The sequence below is a fragment of the Labrus bergylta genome, chromosome 16, assembly GCF_963930695.1.
Source record: "Labrus bergylta chromosome 16, fLabBer1.1, whole genome shotgun sequence".
Classification (NCBI taxonomy): domain Eukaryota; kingdom Metazoa; phylum Chordata; class Actinopteri; order Labriformes; family Labridae; genus Labrus; species Labrus bergylta.
The window spans coordinates 859285-873539 of record NC_089210.1 but is presented as its reverse complement, the minus strand read 5'-3'; the positions used below and the strand labels follow the sequence as shown (position 1 = coordinate 873539).

At 46.4% G+C, this 14255-nt stretch overlaps 2 protein-coding genes across 2 annotated transcripts; both read left to right on the top strand.

The window, feature by feature from the left end:
• Window positions 1-1326: 1326 nt before the first annotated feature.
• Window positions 1327-4156, top strand: pde6hb (phosphodiesterase 6H, cGMP-specific, cone, gamma, paralog b). Its single transcript, XM_020656997.2, has 3 exons — window positions 1327-1483; window positions 2957-3114; window positions 3206-4156. Exons 2-3 carry the CDS (start codon window positions 2972-2974, stop codon window positions 3321-3323), a joined length of 261 nt encoding a protein of 86 aa, XP_020512653.1. The 5' UTR covers window positions 1327-1483; window positions 2957-2971; the 3' UTR covers window positions 3324-4156.
• A 1327-nt stretch (window positions 4157-5483) lies between these two features.
• Window positions 5484-12695, top strand: LOC110001502 (retinoic acid-induced protein 3). Its single transcript, XM_065964433.1, has 4 exons — window positions 5484-6029; window positions 7973-9174; window positions 9975-10030; window positions 10160-12695. Exons 2-4 carry the CDS (start codon window positions 8046-8048, stop codon window positions 10247-10249), a joined length of 1275 nt encoding a protein of 424 aa, XP_065820505.1. The 5' UTR covers window positions 5484-6029; window positions 7973-8045; the 3' UTR covers window positions 10250-12695.
• Window positions 12696-14255: the final 1560 nt, after the last annotated feature.

Here is a 14255-nt window from a genome sequence, read left to right as displayed (position 1 = left end):
ACGTATCACATCGTAACATTTCATATCGTATTGTATCATGTCGTAACGTTTCATATTGTAATGTTCATATCGTAACGTATCGTACTGTAACGTTTCATATCGTAACATATATTGTAACGTACCATACTGCAACGTTTCATATTGTAACATATATCGTAACGTATCATATCGTAGCGTATCATATCGTAACGTATCATATCGTAAAAAACATATCATATCGTAACGTTTGATACGTAACGTTTCATATCGTAACATATCATATCGTAACATATATCATTACATATATCGTAACGTTTCATATCGTAAAGTTTCATATCGTAACGTTTCATATCGTAAAGTTTCATATCGTAACGTATCATATCGTAACGTATCATATCGTAACGTATCATATCGTAACGTATCATATCGTAACGTATCATATCGTAACGTATCATATCGTAACGTTTCATATCGTAACGTGTCATATCGTAACGTGTCATATCGTAACGTTTCATATCGTAACGTTTCATATCGTAACGTGTCATATCGTAACGTGTCATATCGTAACGTTTCATATCGTAACGTGTCATATCGTAACGTGTCATATCGTAACGTGTCATATCGTAACGTCTCATATCGTAACGTCTCATATCGTAACGTGTCATATCGTAACGTGTCATATCGTAACGTGTCATATCGTAACGTGTCATATCGTAAGTCGTTGATGACGAAGTGGCAGCCGAACATTTTCTCACCGCTGGTCGATTAAACTCGGAGCCCTTTTTGCAGAAACGAGTGCCCGGCTCCTCCAGTCAGTGGCGTCAACCACCAAACGGTTTCCCATCCTGACCACTTTCTAAAGTCTAACATTACAACATCATGTTTCATCGTATCATAATGTATGGAATCATATTAAACGCACCTTATCGTATCATAGCATATCGTACAGTCTGGTACAGAATCATATCAAAACAAAGGGATTGTATCATCATGTCTCCTAGCTTAAAGCTCTTTATGATGCTAATGTTTGAGATTAAATATTTAGAATTCTACAGAGTCATGACAGAGCTGGACCGTCCTGCACAAGGGATCAATGGAGAACGTCATGACTCTCTCACATGGACCTGAAGCTCAGAAGTAACAGCAGGCGTGCTGAGGTTTAGAGGGATAAGCTCCATCAAATCCTTCCAGATTGATCTTTGACACCGTCTACCCAGCGGAGGGCGCCGCTTCCTTAACATGGCAGGTATAGAGGGCAGCGGTGGGGGAGTGAAGGTAACGAGGACACAGGGGGGGGAGAGAGGGGGGGTGATGCTGGTTTTCTCAGAGGTGTTTGGCTTGACCCTTTTCGCCGACCATGTGACTGGAAAGAGGAGGATGTGAGGATTAGAGGTGGAGATATAAAAGTGGAGAAGCAGACGACACATTTCACAAAGTCAAGAAGACAAAAGAAGCAGCTTTGAGAAGACGTGGAGCGTGACCCCCGGGATATCTGTGACAACAGGTGAGGACGCTCTACTGAGCATGATGACTGCTGCTTTTACAACTTTTATATATATTACACATTACAATCATTCTTCATGAGTACATTTATCAACTTTTGGTAAAGATTAGATGAGGACGGCTTCACACACATGCATGTCTTTACTTTTACTTTAAATGTTTCTGTGCATGCAAACTGTGAAATGATGCAAAGGAAAGCTTTTCAAATCAATTTAAACAAAACAAGATGAGATGGAAAATGTTGTTTTCTTACTTTTGTGCAAGAAAATTTGAATTTAGTCCAAATCAGAATCAGAGAAGAGAATGATTGACTGTATTTTGGTGATTTTTATTGAAGCCCACAGTGGACATCCAAGCATGCATTTGATTTGAATCTTCATTTCCTTTGATTACGAGGAGATCTCGGTTGTTTTCTCAAGATCTGAATTTACACATGTCGTTATCTTGGGATTAACAACTCTGTTTTTTTCCTGTGATAACGAGTTAATTCCCTCGATGTCTCAAGAAAACGATTTACATCGACTCGTTGTCACAGGAAAACTGAGTCAAATCAAATGTATGGATGTAAATTTGAGAATAAAAAGAAAAAAGAAAAAAAGCTAAAAAAAAAACTAGCCATCTTAACTCCTACTGTCGGGAAACTTTGGAAAGGTGACTTCAGACCAACATGTAATCGTTCTTAGAAAGAGAGTTAAAGGACTTAGAGGGAAACTCAAAGGAGAGAACAGGTGTCTGCAAAGGTGATTATCTCTCAGGGCGAAGATGGCAGCGACAACATGTTGAGCAACGCCTCGACCGCAGCTCCACATACGAGGCTCTGCCACCGCAATGTAGATCTGCTGACGATGATTTAAGATGAACACTGAAGTTTGAGTTACATAAAGTGCTAAACAGGGTCGTTTTCCACCTGAGATGAGTTGTTGTTAACAGGATTATCAGTGTCAGCAGTCAGCGGAGGGGAGGTCAGGAACAGGGCTTAGACTGGATACTGTTCAGGATCAGGTCTGGGATCAGGACAAGAGGGATAGACGGGGAGTTCTGCTCTAGAAAGTTCTGGACAGAAATCGCTTGTTGATGCATCTTCACACTCGTCATACTCAACATTTACGGACAAAATATGACCACATTTATATCTAAGAAAGACATGGACTGTAGAAGCTGCACATTCAGTATTTGGGGGGAGTAGAGGCTGCGTTCCCTTTTGCACATGGTGTCCCTGTTGTTCAAGAAGGGCAATTAGTGGGCTGTGGATGAGAGCAGGATTACAGCTAATCTGGTTGTTCAAGCTAATCTGCATAATCTGCATTGAGAGATGAAGCAGGATTAAGAGAGGACAGCAGCGACGGAGCAAGAGAGAGAGAGAGAGAGAGAGAGAGAGAGAGAGAGAGGACAAAAGAGGAGCATGTGATCTTTAATGGGATGAAACCTTGTTTCAAAAGAAATAACCTCGTCTGTTGTTGTGCTTTTCTTCCAGAGACCCTCAGCTGAAATGAACGCCAACCCCCCTGCAGGAAGCGCCCTGGCCCCTGGTGGAGCCACTGGGCCCACAACACCCAAGAAAGGCCCCCCCAAGTTCAAGCAGAGGCAGACCCGCACATTCAAGAGCAAGGCCCCCAAACCAGGCCAGAAGGGGTAAGAAGAAGAAAAAACACACTCGAGTCGTTTTCTATCAGATCCAAATCGCTCTGAGTCACTCACTCCTCTCTTGTTTCCTCTCCTGCAGCTTCGGCGACGACATCCCCGGCATGGAGGGTCTCGGCACAGACATCACCGTGGTGTGCCCATGGGAAGCCTTCGGCGACATGGAGCTCAGCGACTTGGCCAAATACGGCATCATCTAAACCTGCTGCCTCCTGCCTTCCTCGCCTGCCTGATCCTCTCCTCCGCCTCCTCCCCCTCCTCCCCCTCCTCCCCCTCCACCCTACCTCAGCCCGGCACGCCGCGATAAGGTTGCCGGGGAACCCCCCTAATGCCCCCTCGTCTATCTACCTCGAGCTCGTCTCCACTGAGTGGACGGAGAGCGTAATGATGTTCTTATTTTTATTTTATTATATGATACTGTTTAAAGTATATATACTTGAAACCAGAAGACGAGATAAATGCCTCCACATACCCTGTCCCCCTCTCCTTCTAAAATAGACCTCTCCTCACTTCTCCCCCCTCCCTTCATTCGGACGCCCCCCCGCCCCCCTCCCCACCCCGGCAATGGACGCAAGCAAAACCCTGGTTAACACTAGCTTGGATTTGCTTCTAGCAGTCTATTAAAATGTAAATATGTTTCAGTGTTGAACCTTTAAACCTTGTCTTCCGTCCCACCTTTTTTATTCCCCCCCCCCCACCCCCTTTTCTTGTATTTCACATTGTATTTCCACACCTTGTGCACAAGGTCGCTGTAAACACCAGGAGGAAGCGAGCAGAGCGTGCAGACATGCTGTAACGGTGAAAAAAACCCACCATACACTTTGACTCGACCGTGGAGGATGAAGTCCCCTCTCTCTCTCTCTCTCTCTGTCCTCTGTCTCTCTCTCCTCGCTGCTATCTCAACCCTCCTTCTAGACCGCATGAAAACATATAAACAAACGCTTTGAGTGGCGAGCGCAACAATACCAGAGGAAATGTATCCAGGAGCTGGTTGTGTCCTGATAGCTGCAGTAAAGTGTGTTTTATTTTTAGAGCTCATGTTGTCTGTGTCTTTATTTCTCTTCATTAAAACGCTGGATGGAGTCGTGTGCTGCAAATAAAAAACATGATCATCATCAAAAAAAACTGCTGAGAATCACAAGAATCTTTAATAACAAAACTAAATGAATGTTTTCTGTTCTTGTTACTGCTGTCATGACGAGAGTCTAAATGAAGTCCACGAGCTCCAGGAAGCTCTGAGAATAAACTCCTGAGAAACATTCAAGGAAAACAGAAACTTTTCCTGCAGATTAAAATACTGAGGGCCTGATTCTGCCTTCTCGAAACCCTCTGCACGAGAGGATACGACAGCGTGCGATCCACAAAGTGTGAAATTAACCCAAACTGCACCGCCAAGCAGACCACGTCCTGATCCAGTCTGTCCCATTAACATCTACAGTTTGTACATTATTCCAAAATCCTGCACAAAGTTTCCCCCCTCCTCTACAGAAAAGCCTCTTTGTAAATACCATCTAATCCACAAAGAGCAGCGCTAACTGCTACAGGAAGTAGCAGTGGTGCTATTTAACGCCATCGAGACCCGAATGAAACCCAAAAGGTCAGCATGTTGAATCCAGCGGGTCGTAACTGTGGTGCAGTATTCATCAGAGATAAACGGGGTTTCCTGCTGCTCTGAACGAGACGTCAGGTGCTGCCGACGTATCAGAGCAAAGCATGGAGCTAGGTTGTAGGCCACGCCCACCAGGAAGCTCACTCAAATGTCTTCACCAGATTTATCCAACTGCTGTGTTTCTCAAAAAAAGGTTAAATTTTGATGTGAACCCTCATGCTTTCTGTGGTGAGTCTGAAGAGACCTGAGAGCACCTGTTTGTATTCTGTCCTGTGTCTCATTTTGGTTTATAGAAGGGGGCGGGGCCTTAAAGAGACAGCAGCTGAAATGAAGCGTTTCAGGCAGAGGCTGAAATGATTGACTGACACAGATGACAGATTTTCTTTGAACTTGAGAGAACTTGAAATATTCATTTCTGTCAGGACCTAAAGACTACTTCAACAAACATTTTTTAAAAGTGAATCTGGAGGAAATGACCGACCCTGTTTTTAAGCTTTCAGCCTGATGTCAGTTATAACCTGAGATTTCTTCTCACATGACGACATGTTTACTCGTCTCTGGTTGGTCGAAATGTTGTGATTAATAAACATCTACATGGACCAGAGAAGCACGATGATAATAAAGATAAATATCTGCCCGTCTGTGTTTAACCCCCACAGAGAGTTACAGAGTTAAAGGCTGAACCTCACACACCCTGTAAACGCCGACGTGTTCAGACTCGAGGAGATCCGTTTCTCTTCCTCTGTTCCTCATGTTGTTGCTGTGGATTACCTGTAACTAAGGTGACGTCTCTCACTTGGACTCTCCCTAAAAAACAAAATCCTGAACCCCACCCTCCCCGAGCACTCGGTCCAGACTCTCCGGTTTATCCAAATACACGCTTGTAATCCAGAGAGGGGAGGCAAAACTTTATGGGAAATGTATTCATAAGTAGGGAGGAGTGTACTCTGTGTGTGCATGTGTGCGTGTGTGTGTGTGTGTGTGTGTGTGTGCCTCTTCACCTCCAGGTGTGAGAGCCCCACCTATACTCTGAGGGCGGGGCAGACAGGAGGGGGGGGGGGCAGGTTTCTCTGCTTTTGCTCGACCTGTTGATGCAAAGTGGAATCATTCATCAGACATTTGTCTCCGTCTTCTTCTGCTCTTGATTTCACCTTGACGGGCACAAACATGGACGTGTCTTCAGGATAAGAGGAGCTTGTAAAGTCGACGCTAAAGCTCCAGGAAGACGATCTGTGGCAACTTGAAGTTTAGACTTTTAGGAGTTAAAGATCCAGACTTGTTTCCTGAAGGAGAGACGGTAAGTTCTTCTGTTTTTTTGTAAAAGTTTGGACAGGTTTTGGAGATTAAGTTAAACAGCTGAAGTGTACAAATTATTATTTTACATCTTGATGATGTTGGGACTCGATCGACTTTGAGCTTCATTAAACTGAGCTGAATAAATCCTGCAGGCCTCTCCATTCTTCATTCACTCATCTCTCGTTTCACAAACCGTCCCCCGCTCTGTTTGACCTCCATCACATAAAGTCTCCTCTTGTGTTAAAGATTTAAATTTGTATTTATCAGCGATAAGAATCTGAAAGTTCACATACTGTGCGACCATGTGGCAGGGAAACAAAGGTTCAGTTATGAGCTGCAGGAAGTGTCAGTGTGCTATCAGGAGAGGACATCAGACTGCACTGTCATAGCTGATTTCACACCTGCAGAAACCTCCTGAAGTGTTCTCACTCTGAGCGTCAGGTGATCACTCAAACATCTGAATGTTTCTCTCTTCACTCTGAGCGTCATGTGATCACTCAAACATCTGAATGTTTCTCTCTTCACTCTGAGCGTCATGTGATCACTCAAACATCTGAATGTTTCTCTCTTCACTCTGAGCGTCATGTGATCACTCAAACATCTGAATGTTTCTCTCTTCACTCAGAGTTTCTCCTCCAGCCTCCTCGTATTTATTCTGCAGAAAGTCAGAGTGAGCTGATGTGAGAACACAGCAGGATATAATCAGGAGAATTCACCTGGAGCCAGTGGGAGGGGCCAGTGGGAGGAGCCAGTGGGAGGGGGCGGTGACCTTTATTCCCTGTGATCGCTGCACGACCATAGACTGTCTGCATGCCACCTCTACCATCTCCGTGCTCTAATCAACCTGCTGCTGCATGTTTCCTGTTCTCCAGGATGTTCTTCTCCTCTCTTTACTTCACATTGAGATTCATTGATACAAACACACATATTCTCATCATAGAGTCCTATGGAGGACTCTGATGCTTCATCCACTATCATACTGTCCTACCTCAGGAGACCCCCCCTCCTGTCTGACAGGGATCGTCCCCCGCTGTGAGGTGCACGTGTGAACAACCAGATCAGGAGGATTTCAGGAGCAGTCCTTCTGAAGTTATCTAGATTTTTTCTGGTAAATGATGTCATCGTGATGATGTCATCGTGATGATGTCATCGTGATGTGAGGTATTCACAGCAGCTGATGAATACATGAGGTCAAAAGTCCCAGTGCTGAGGACGCTGTGGCCTAGTGGTTTTGTTGCATTCCCTGTTTACAGAGGCTAAAGTCCTGGTTGAAGTGGCCATGGGTTCGATTCCGACCTCTGCCCTTTGGTGCATGTCGCCCCCCCCTCCTCCCAACACTTCCTGTCTCTCTTCAGCTGGCCTATCGAATGAGTCGTAGCATTCCTCTTAGTCAGAACAGTCTGAAGCTGTACAGACGATAAAACAGATTGAATATTTCCTGATCGCTCTACGACGCTCCAGAAACAGATTTCAGTCTTAACCTCCCCTCCATGTATCGTTGTTGCACATTTACCACTGTCATCACTGTTTTTACAAACTTACATCTCTTACCTCCAGCAAGTAGTTTTTATTTCTTTTTTTTATAAACCAGTAGGAATGTTAAGTTAAAACTCTTCCTTTTCTTATTTTTTAGTGTTTATTTATGTTTCTATTCTTATATTGTTTTATTTGCTGTAACGCCACAACTTACCAGTTTGGAATCAATAAAGTCATTCTATTCTATTTTATTCTATTCTATGTTCCCGTCGTCTCTCTCACCCGCTCTGACTCCTCTCGTCTTGTTCCGACATGTTTATGACTCAACCTGTCAAATCACTCGTCTCCCTCGTACTCTTTTCCACGCTGTGACCTTTGACCTCTCCTGTCTTCTGTTGTACACGTTCAGGTGAATCCAAACTTCTACATGTTTAGTGTTTCTGCTGACGTGAGCTTTTTCTTTTTCAGGGGAAACGACCTTCAACATCAAAGGAAAACTAAAGAAAAGAGCGTCTTGAGTCTCCGCGTGGATAAAAGAATAATGTCTCAGAACAGGCCCCTCCTCCCCGTCCTCGCCCTCCTCCTCCTCTGCGTCCCTCTCTCGTGTCTCAGTCAGGACAGCAGGTCAGCCAACGCCACGACAAACACGCCAACCCATGCTGCTCCGTCCTCAAACGTCACGTCTCTGAACGGCGTGCCGGGCTGCAGGTCGGGACTGAACGCCGTCTACAGGTTCCTGTGTGACCGCCGGGCAGCGTGGGGCATCGTCCTGGAGACCCTGGCGTCCGCAGGCTTCGTGTTCAGCATGTGTCTCCTGGTCAGCCTGCTGGTCTGGTCGCTCTGGGTCTGCCTTTCATCCAGGCAGCAGAACAGCAACAGCAGCAGTATCGGCGGCACGGTGGCGTGCATGTCCATGTTCCTGTTGGCGACCGCCGGGATCTTCGCCATCACCTTCTCCTTCATCGTCCGCCTCACGCCTCAGACCTGCCCCACCCGCCTCTTCCTCTTCGCCGTGCTCTTCTCGCTGGCCTTCTCCTGCCTGCTCGCTCGCTGCCTTGCTCTGCTGGGCTTCGGCGCCGCCCGTGGTTGGGGGGAGCCCGGCGTGGCGCTGGGGCTCTTCATGGTGCAGGTCATCATCTGTACGGAGTGGCTGATCCTCGTGCTGCTGCGGGAGAGGAAGCCGTGTGCGTACAGCCAGGACGAGTTCGTCATGCTGCAGATTTACGTGATGTGCCTCCTCGCCATCAGCCTCATCCTGTCCTTGCGCTTCCTGTGCCGCTCCTGCTTCACCTACAGCTACAGCTACAACGGCCCCGCCCACCAGCACTGGAGGGTGCACGCCGCGCTCCTCTTCCTCACCTTGATGCTCTCCACCTGCATCTGGGTGGTGTGGATCACCATGCTCACCTGGGGGAACCCCGAGGTGGACCGCCGGCCGCAGTGGGACGACCCGGTGCTGTCCATCGCCCTGGTGGCGAACGGGTGGGTGCTGCTGATGGGGCACGGGTTGTCGCAGGTCGCCTTCCTCTGTAGGGGCGAGGCCAAGTCCAAAGACGCCCCCCTGAGCTTCGCCGGTTGGACCAGCCCCAGCGCCGACATCCCGGGACTGAACAGCCCGACGGCGGGGAAGGACAACGGAAGCTTTGAGAACGAGAGCGAGAACAGAAGAGGTGAGAAGCTGTCATCAGGAGGTCGTTTAGAGGTCGCTTAGAGGTGAACAGGGACGAGGGGTTCACAAAATAATTAAATAAATAACCCTAACGACAGGCTGAGAGCTGGAGCTGAGGCGGGTTTTAAACCTCCTGACAAACCGTTACACCGCGCCCACCTGTCAATCAGGTCAGCTACACGCCTTATTGTGAATAACTCTTATCCTTCATCAAATCAAAACTGATGAGTCATCAAAACATTCACCCCCCGTACAGTGTGTGTCGATTGAGGTGTGTTAAATCCTGCAGTTCCTGGAGTGTCCACTAGAGGCTGGCTGCAGAAGCACAGGAAGTCACATACACACCCATTCTAAAAAGCCTGTTTTTACAGCAGAGATGAACATGTTTACAGCCTGGTTCAAAAAACCAAATAGGTGTGATTAGCTCATGTCTGGATGGACACACACTGTACGGGGGGTGAATGTTTTGATGACTCATCAGTTTTGATTTGATGAAGGATAAGAGTTATTCACAATAAGGCGTGTAGCTGACCTGGTGAATCAGCTGATCACCAGAGCAGGGAGATGGAGGGATAAAGTGTTTATCTAACCCAACAGATGGAATGTAGATGTAAGACAGATATCAGCTGATATATCGGTATCGTCCCTTATGACCCCCATATCAGTCAAATTTGACACATTACACCTCTAAGGTCAGAATAAAGATGGCGCTCTGCGGTTTGCTGTGACCTGAGCTCCTCCATCAGTCGGCTCTCTGATGAAGCACTAATGAGCTGATCTGTATCATACGTCTCGTTTCAGGCCCCAGAGCTCAGCCGTCTCTGCGATCGCCCTACGAGTCTGGATTCTCCATGTCGGTGAGTAATTCATCGTTAAGATTAACCCCCCCCTCCCCCCTCCCCCCCTCCCCCCTCCTGCTGTAAGGTTAATGAAAGCTCTGTTCATTAATCACAGCAACATGATTCATGTCTGATTCTGTGTTTCAGGAAATCGACCCTGTCAAGGATTATACCATCCCCCGCCCTCAGACCACCACCTACCAGGAGCCGTACGATGAATATTACGATCAGGATTAATCTCACTTTGTCACACGTGAACTCCTTCAAACGAGAACTGAAGCTGTAGGCGACGCCCCCTGGCTCGTGCAAACTGCACCCTGCTTTTATCGCTGTTTTGTAAATGTTTGCCTTTAGTGTTCAAAGAAACGTCACATGTCGTCGCCCGGATGTTTAAAGCTTGTATCCCCAAAAAGAAAGAGAGCGTGTCTCTATGACTCATCATGGCTGAGGCTCGGCGGCTTCACAGCGGCGTCCGCCTTTCCTTCAGGCGGGAAAATCTCCAAACAAAAGCAAAGTGGAAGTGAGATCGTACAACGGTGTCTGAAATCACCCTGAGGGGGAAGAAGAGGCGGGAAAGTGCTAAACTGCTGAGCAGAAATAAAGTGTCTGTGAGGAGGAGGAGGAAGAGGAGGAGGAAGAGGAGGGGGAGGAGGAAGAGGGGGGGAGGGGGAAGAGGAGGAATAGGAGGAGGAGGAGGAAGAGGAGGAAGAATAGGAGGAGGAGAGACATGAGATGAGACTCGACAGGAGGACAGGAGACGTGTCAGCACTTTGGAGACTCGTGTCATCCTTCATCATCGTCTTCATTTTCTCAAACTGTCCGAGCTCCTGCACAAAAATCTAAACAACAGAAAAAGAGGGATGTGTGTGTTATGTGTGTGTTGTGTGTTTTGTGTGTTTGTAAAGATGCTTCTGATGTGTTTTTCCTTCATTGTTTGTGATGCGTCTTCAATAAAAGGTTTGTAAATAAAAAGAAAATGATTTCTGTAATTAAATCCTGAAGCAGCTCAACTTCAAACATCCATTCAAAATATGAGATCTGTAAATGTGTTCACGTCTCTCCTGCGACTCAAAATCTACATTTTGAAGAACCAGGGGCGGTTTCTCTCTCAGACCAGATTCAGATTCTCGCCTCCTGGTGACCTGCTGTAACCTGCAGAGATGCAGTACTGCGGTTTCACCACCAGGGGGCAGTATTTAGTCATAGCAGCTTTAGGCTGACCTGAAAAGATTTTTTTTTTTCAACATTTTTAAACTGTTGCCTTGGATTTATCAAACTTGTAGTAATCAGACAATAAAGAATAAATGGAACGCTTTGAATCAGCTGATCATAATCGGTCTGTTTGTCCTGCAGTGATTTCCACAAAGGTCAATCCATCACTTGAAGGGATACGATCTACACACACACAGACACACACACAGACACACACACACCCTCTTATCGGACAACGTTCAATCTATTCTTCCAATTAGCCCGACTTCAATTACTCAGAGAGAGCGAGCCATCAAATTGGCAATTGGCCTCTTGTGCATCCGAGCAATTAACGGCGATATGAGGATTCCCGCCCATTTGCAGCCATTAAAACTCCAGATGCAATTAAAGATTGTTCCAGATTCAGTCGTCGTCTCTCTGACTGCTGAGGAGGAAAACGTTTCTGCAGTCTGACGAGAAGACAACGCAGCTTTTTCTATAATTAATTAATGAGACGCTTTAATGCAAAGTGATGAACTTCAGAGTAAGAACACGAGGAAGGCTCTAGAGAGGAGACAACGACAGGAAGTGAAATCGAACAGCTTTGAGTCTGTCACAGGTGCTGACAGGAAGTGACCAGAGGCTGAGTTCTTTTTTATATAACTTAAGTTAATATATCATCATCATCATCATCCTCAGTAAGTCGACGGTGTTCATGAAAGAGCTGGCTGTTTAGCTTTTTCTTAAAGGTGCAGAGGGAGTTTGGAAGTTCATTCCACCACCGGGGGGCGACAGAGGAGAAGAGTCTAGTCAGAGACTTAGGACCCTGTTGTGAAGGTTGGATCAGACGCCTTTCATTGGCAGAGCGTGGTGGGGGGAGGGAGTGTAGACCTGGATCAGAGAGTTAAAGTAAGGAGGAGACGTTTCTGTGTCTGTTTTATAAGCGAGCAGCAGAGTTTTAAATGTGATGTGAGCAGTAACTGGGAGCCAGAGGAGGGAGATGAACAGCTGATGCGTTTTGGATCCTCTGCAGAGGTTTGATAGTTCATGAAGAGAGCCTTCAGCATGAACTCAATACAAAAGAAGCTTCCTCTTGCTTTTTGCTGCTTCCTGATTGGATAACATCACTCTAACTAAACTCTGGACATAAAATCAGATTCAGACAATAATAGGAAGGAAGTGATGTCATGGTGAGCAGCTGAGCGGAGAGGGAGGAACAGGGCATGCACGGGGAACGGGTAAAAAAAACCAGTCCGAGAGCAGCGTGTAAAAACCAAACAGTTGATTTATTATATACATTCAATAATAATGAAGAATAAACAGAAGGCAGACACGAGGATGGCAAAAAGAAACTGAAAAAAAACAAACACGTCACTTATTGAAAAATAAAATAAAACACTTGGATGATGAGCTTTGAAGAGCGTGAGATCAAAATCAATCACGTGCAGTTTCAACTCGTTGAGTAAAATCCCTGTACAAAACAAAAGAAGAAGAAAGAAAAACTCCCACTGGGTTGACGTGAGCACAGCGCGGGGAGGCGGGGCCAGCAGGCGAGGAGGATCGTTTCAGAAAATATTTCATCTGACTAGAAGAGACGCAAACGAGCAAATTCTACGACCGGGGAGTCACAGCCACCGCGTTTATCCACCATAGCACCAGATGAGAAGATGCTAACTGAGCGTATCATACCGCGTAGCATCTCTGCTAGGAGGTGACTCCAAAGTTAACGCCGCCATTTTGAGGACTCTTCTTTGTTTGCCCCATAAAGGATCCCGCTGCAGAATCACACAGAGCGTCTCTGCTGCGGTTTCCTGAAAAAGGGAAAAGTTTCTAAGTAGAGGAAGTCCTCTACACGTGGACAAATCGTTGGTGATTTTCTTTCTCTCGTTGTTTTTAGATTTATTTTTAAGGGTCCAGGCAAATCCAACTTCAAATATCTGATATGACTGCTGCTGGTTACCACGGCGATCACAGCGGCACAGAGCAGAGATAACTGGGATTATTGAAGCGGGAAGAATCCGCTCCCATAATGCGGCCGAGCTCCCCCCCCTCCTCCTCCCCCTCCCTCCTCCTCCTCCTCCTCCTCCAGACACTCGGTACCAAAACTTTAGTTTGACTGTTCGTCACTCCTGTCGCCTCACATCGCACAACATCCCAGATCATCCTCACCCCCCCCCCCCCCCGCCTCGCCTCACCCCCCCTCCCCCTCCTCCTCCTCCAGCACTAGGATTTGAATTCATGCACAAATGAAATCTCCGACCGACGACCTTCGTCCTGCACAAAAGCATGCATAGCAACACTTCTGATAATACTTGTAAGGAATAAAAAGACAAAAAAAGAAGAAGAGGTAATGCGCGTCAAAAAAAGACTCATTGGACCTACTGCACACGGTTTTCACAATCGTACAAAAACATCATGATCCCTCGTCGCCCTGAGCGCCGCACTGCACCCCCTGAAATTCTTCTTCTCTTTATAAAAAAAACCGACAGCAGGGGACGTTGTTATTCTGACAGCGAGTGATTAATGGCTCGGCTCGTCACCTTCCCTCCACTCAGCGCCCACACATTGTTTTATTGTTCAGAGAGGTGGTCTCAGCTGTGAGGACGCGTCCCCTCTGTTCCTCTCGCTGTAATTTGGCCCTTACTTACAAACGGCCCCTCTTTTATTTCTGCACGTCCCTCATGACTCCATCGCCTCTGATTTCCCCTCGTCTGCAGCCAAACAATAAAACCACAGCCACGCTCCCAATTCAACACGACCCGGTTTGTTTGGTTTGCCGCTCACAATTCCCTAAATCGCTGCAACCCTTCTTTTTTTTTGCTGCTTTTAGTGCCATTTCCCAGAGTGCTGTTTAAACACGGCACCGACCAATACAGCGGCAAAAAAAACAAAAAACAACAAAGCAAAAAAAGCAGAGAAACAAAAACACAACCACAAAAAAAGAATATGAAATACATCAGGACCAAAACATGTGCTTCTGAAAATCTTTGGAACCAAAAACAAGTCAAAAAGAACGACGTAGTGAGAGTAAATGGAGACGTGGTACATACAG

What these genes read in the sequence shown, in the direction of transcription:
- pde6hb (XM_020656997.2), top strand. Translation starts at nt 2,972, where the DNA reads ATGAACGCCAACCCCCCTGCAGGAAGCGCCCTGGCCCCTGGTGGAGCC. An exon ending in CCCAAACCAGGCCAGAAGGG is followed by an intron (nt 3,115 to 3,205) that starts GTAAGAAGAAGA and finishes CCTCTCCTGCAG; the next exon opens with CTTCGGCGACGACATCCCCG.
- LOC110001502 (XM_065964433.1), top strand. Translation starts at nt 8,046, where the DNA reads ATGTCTCAGAACAGGCCCCTCCTCCCCGTCCTCGCCCTCCTCCTCCTC. An exon ending in CGAGAGCGAGAACAGAAGAG is followed by an intron (nt 9,175 to 9,974) that starts GTGAGAAGCTGT and finishes GTCTCGTTTCAG; the next exon opens with GCCCCAGAGCTCAGCCGTCT. An exon ending in AGTCTGGATTCTCCATGTCG is followed by an intron (nt 10,031 to 10,159) that starts GTGAGTAATTCA and finishes TCTGTGTTTCAG; the next exon opens with GAAATCGACCCTGTCAAGGA.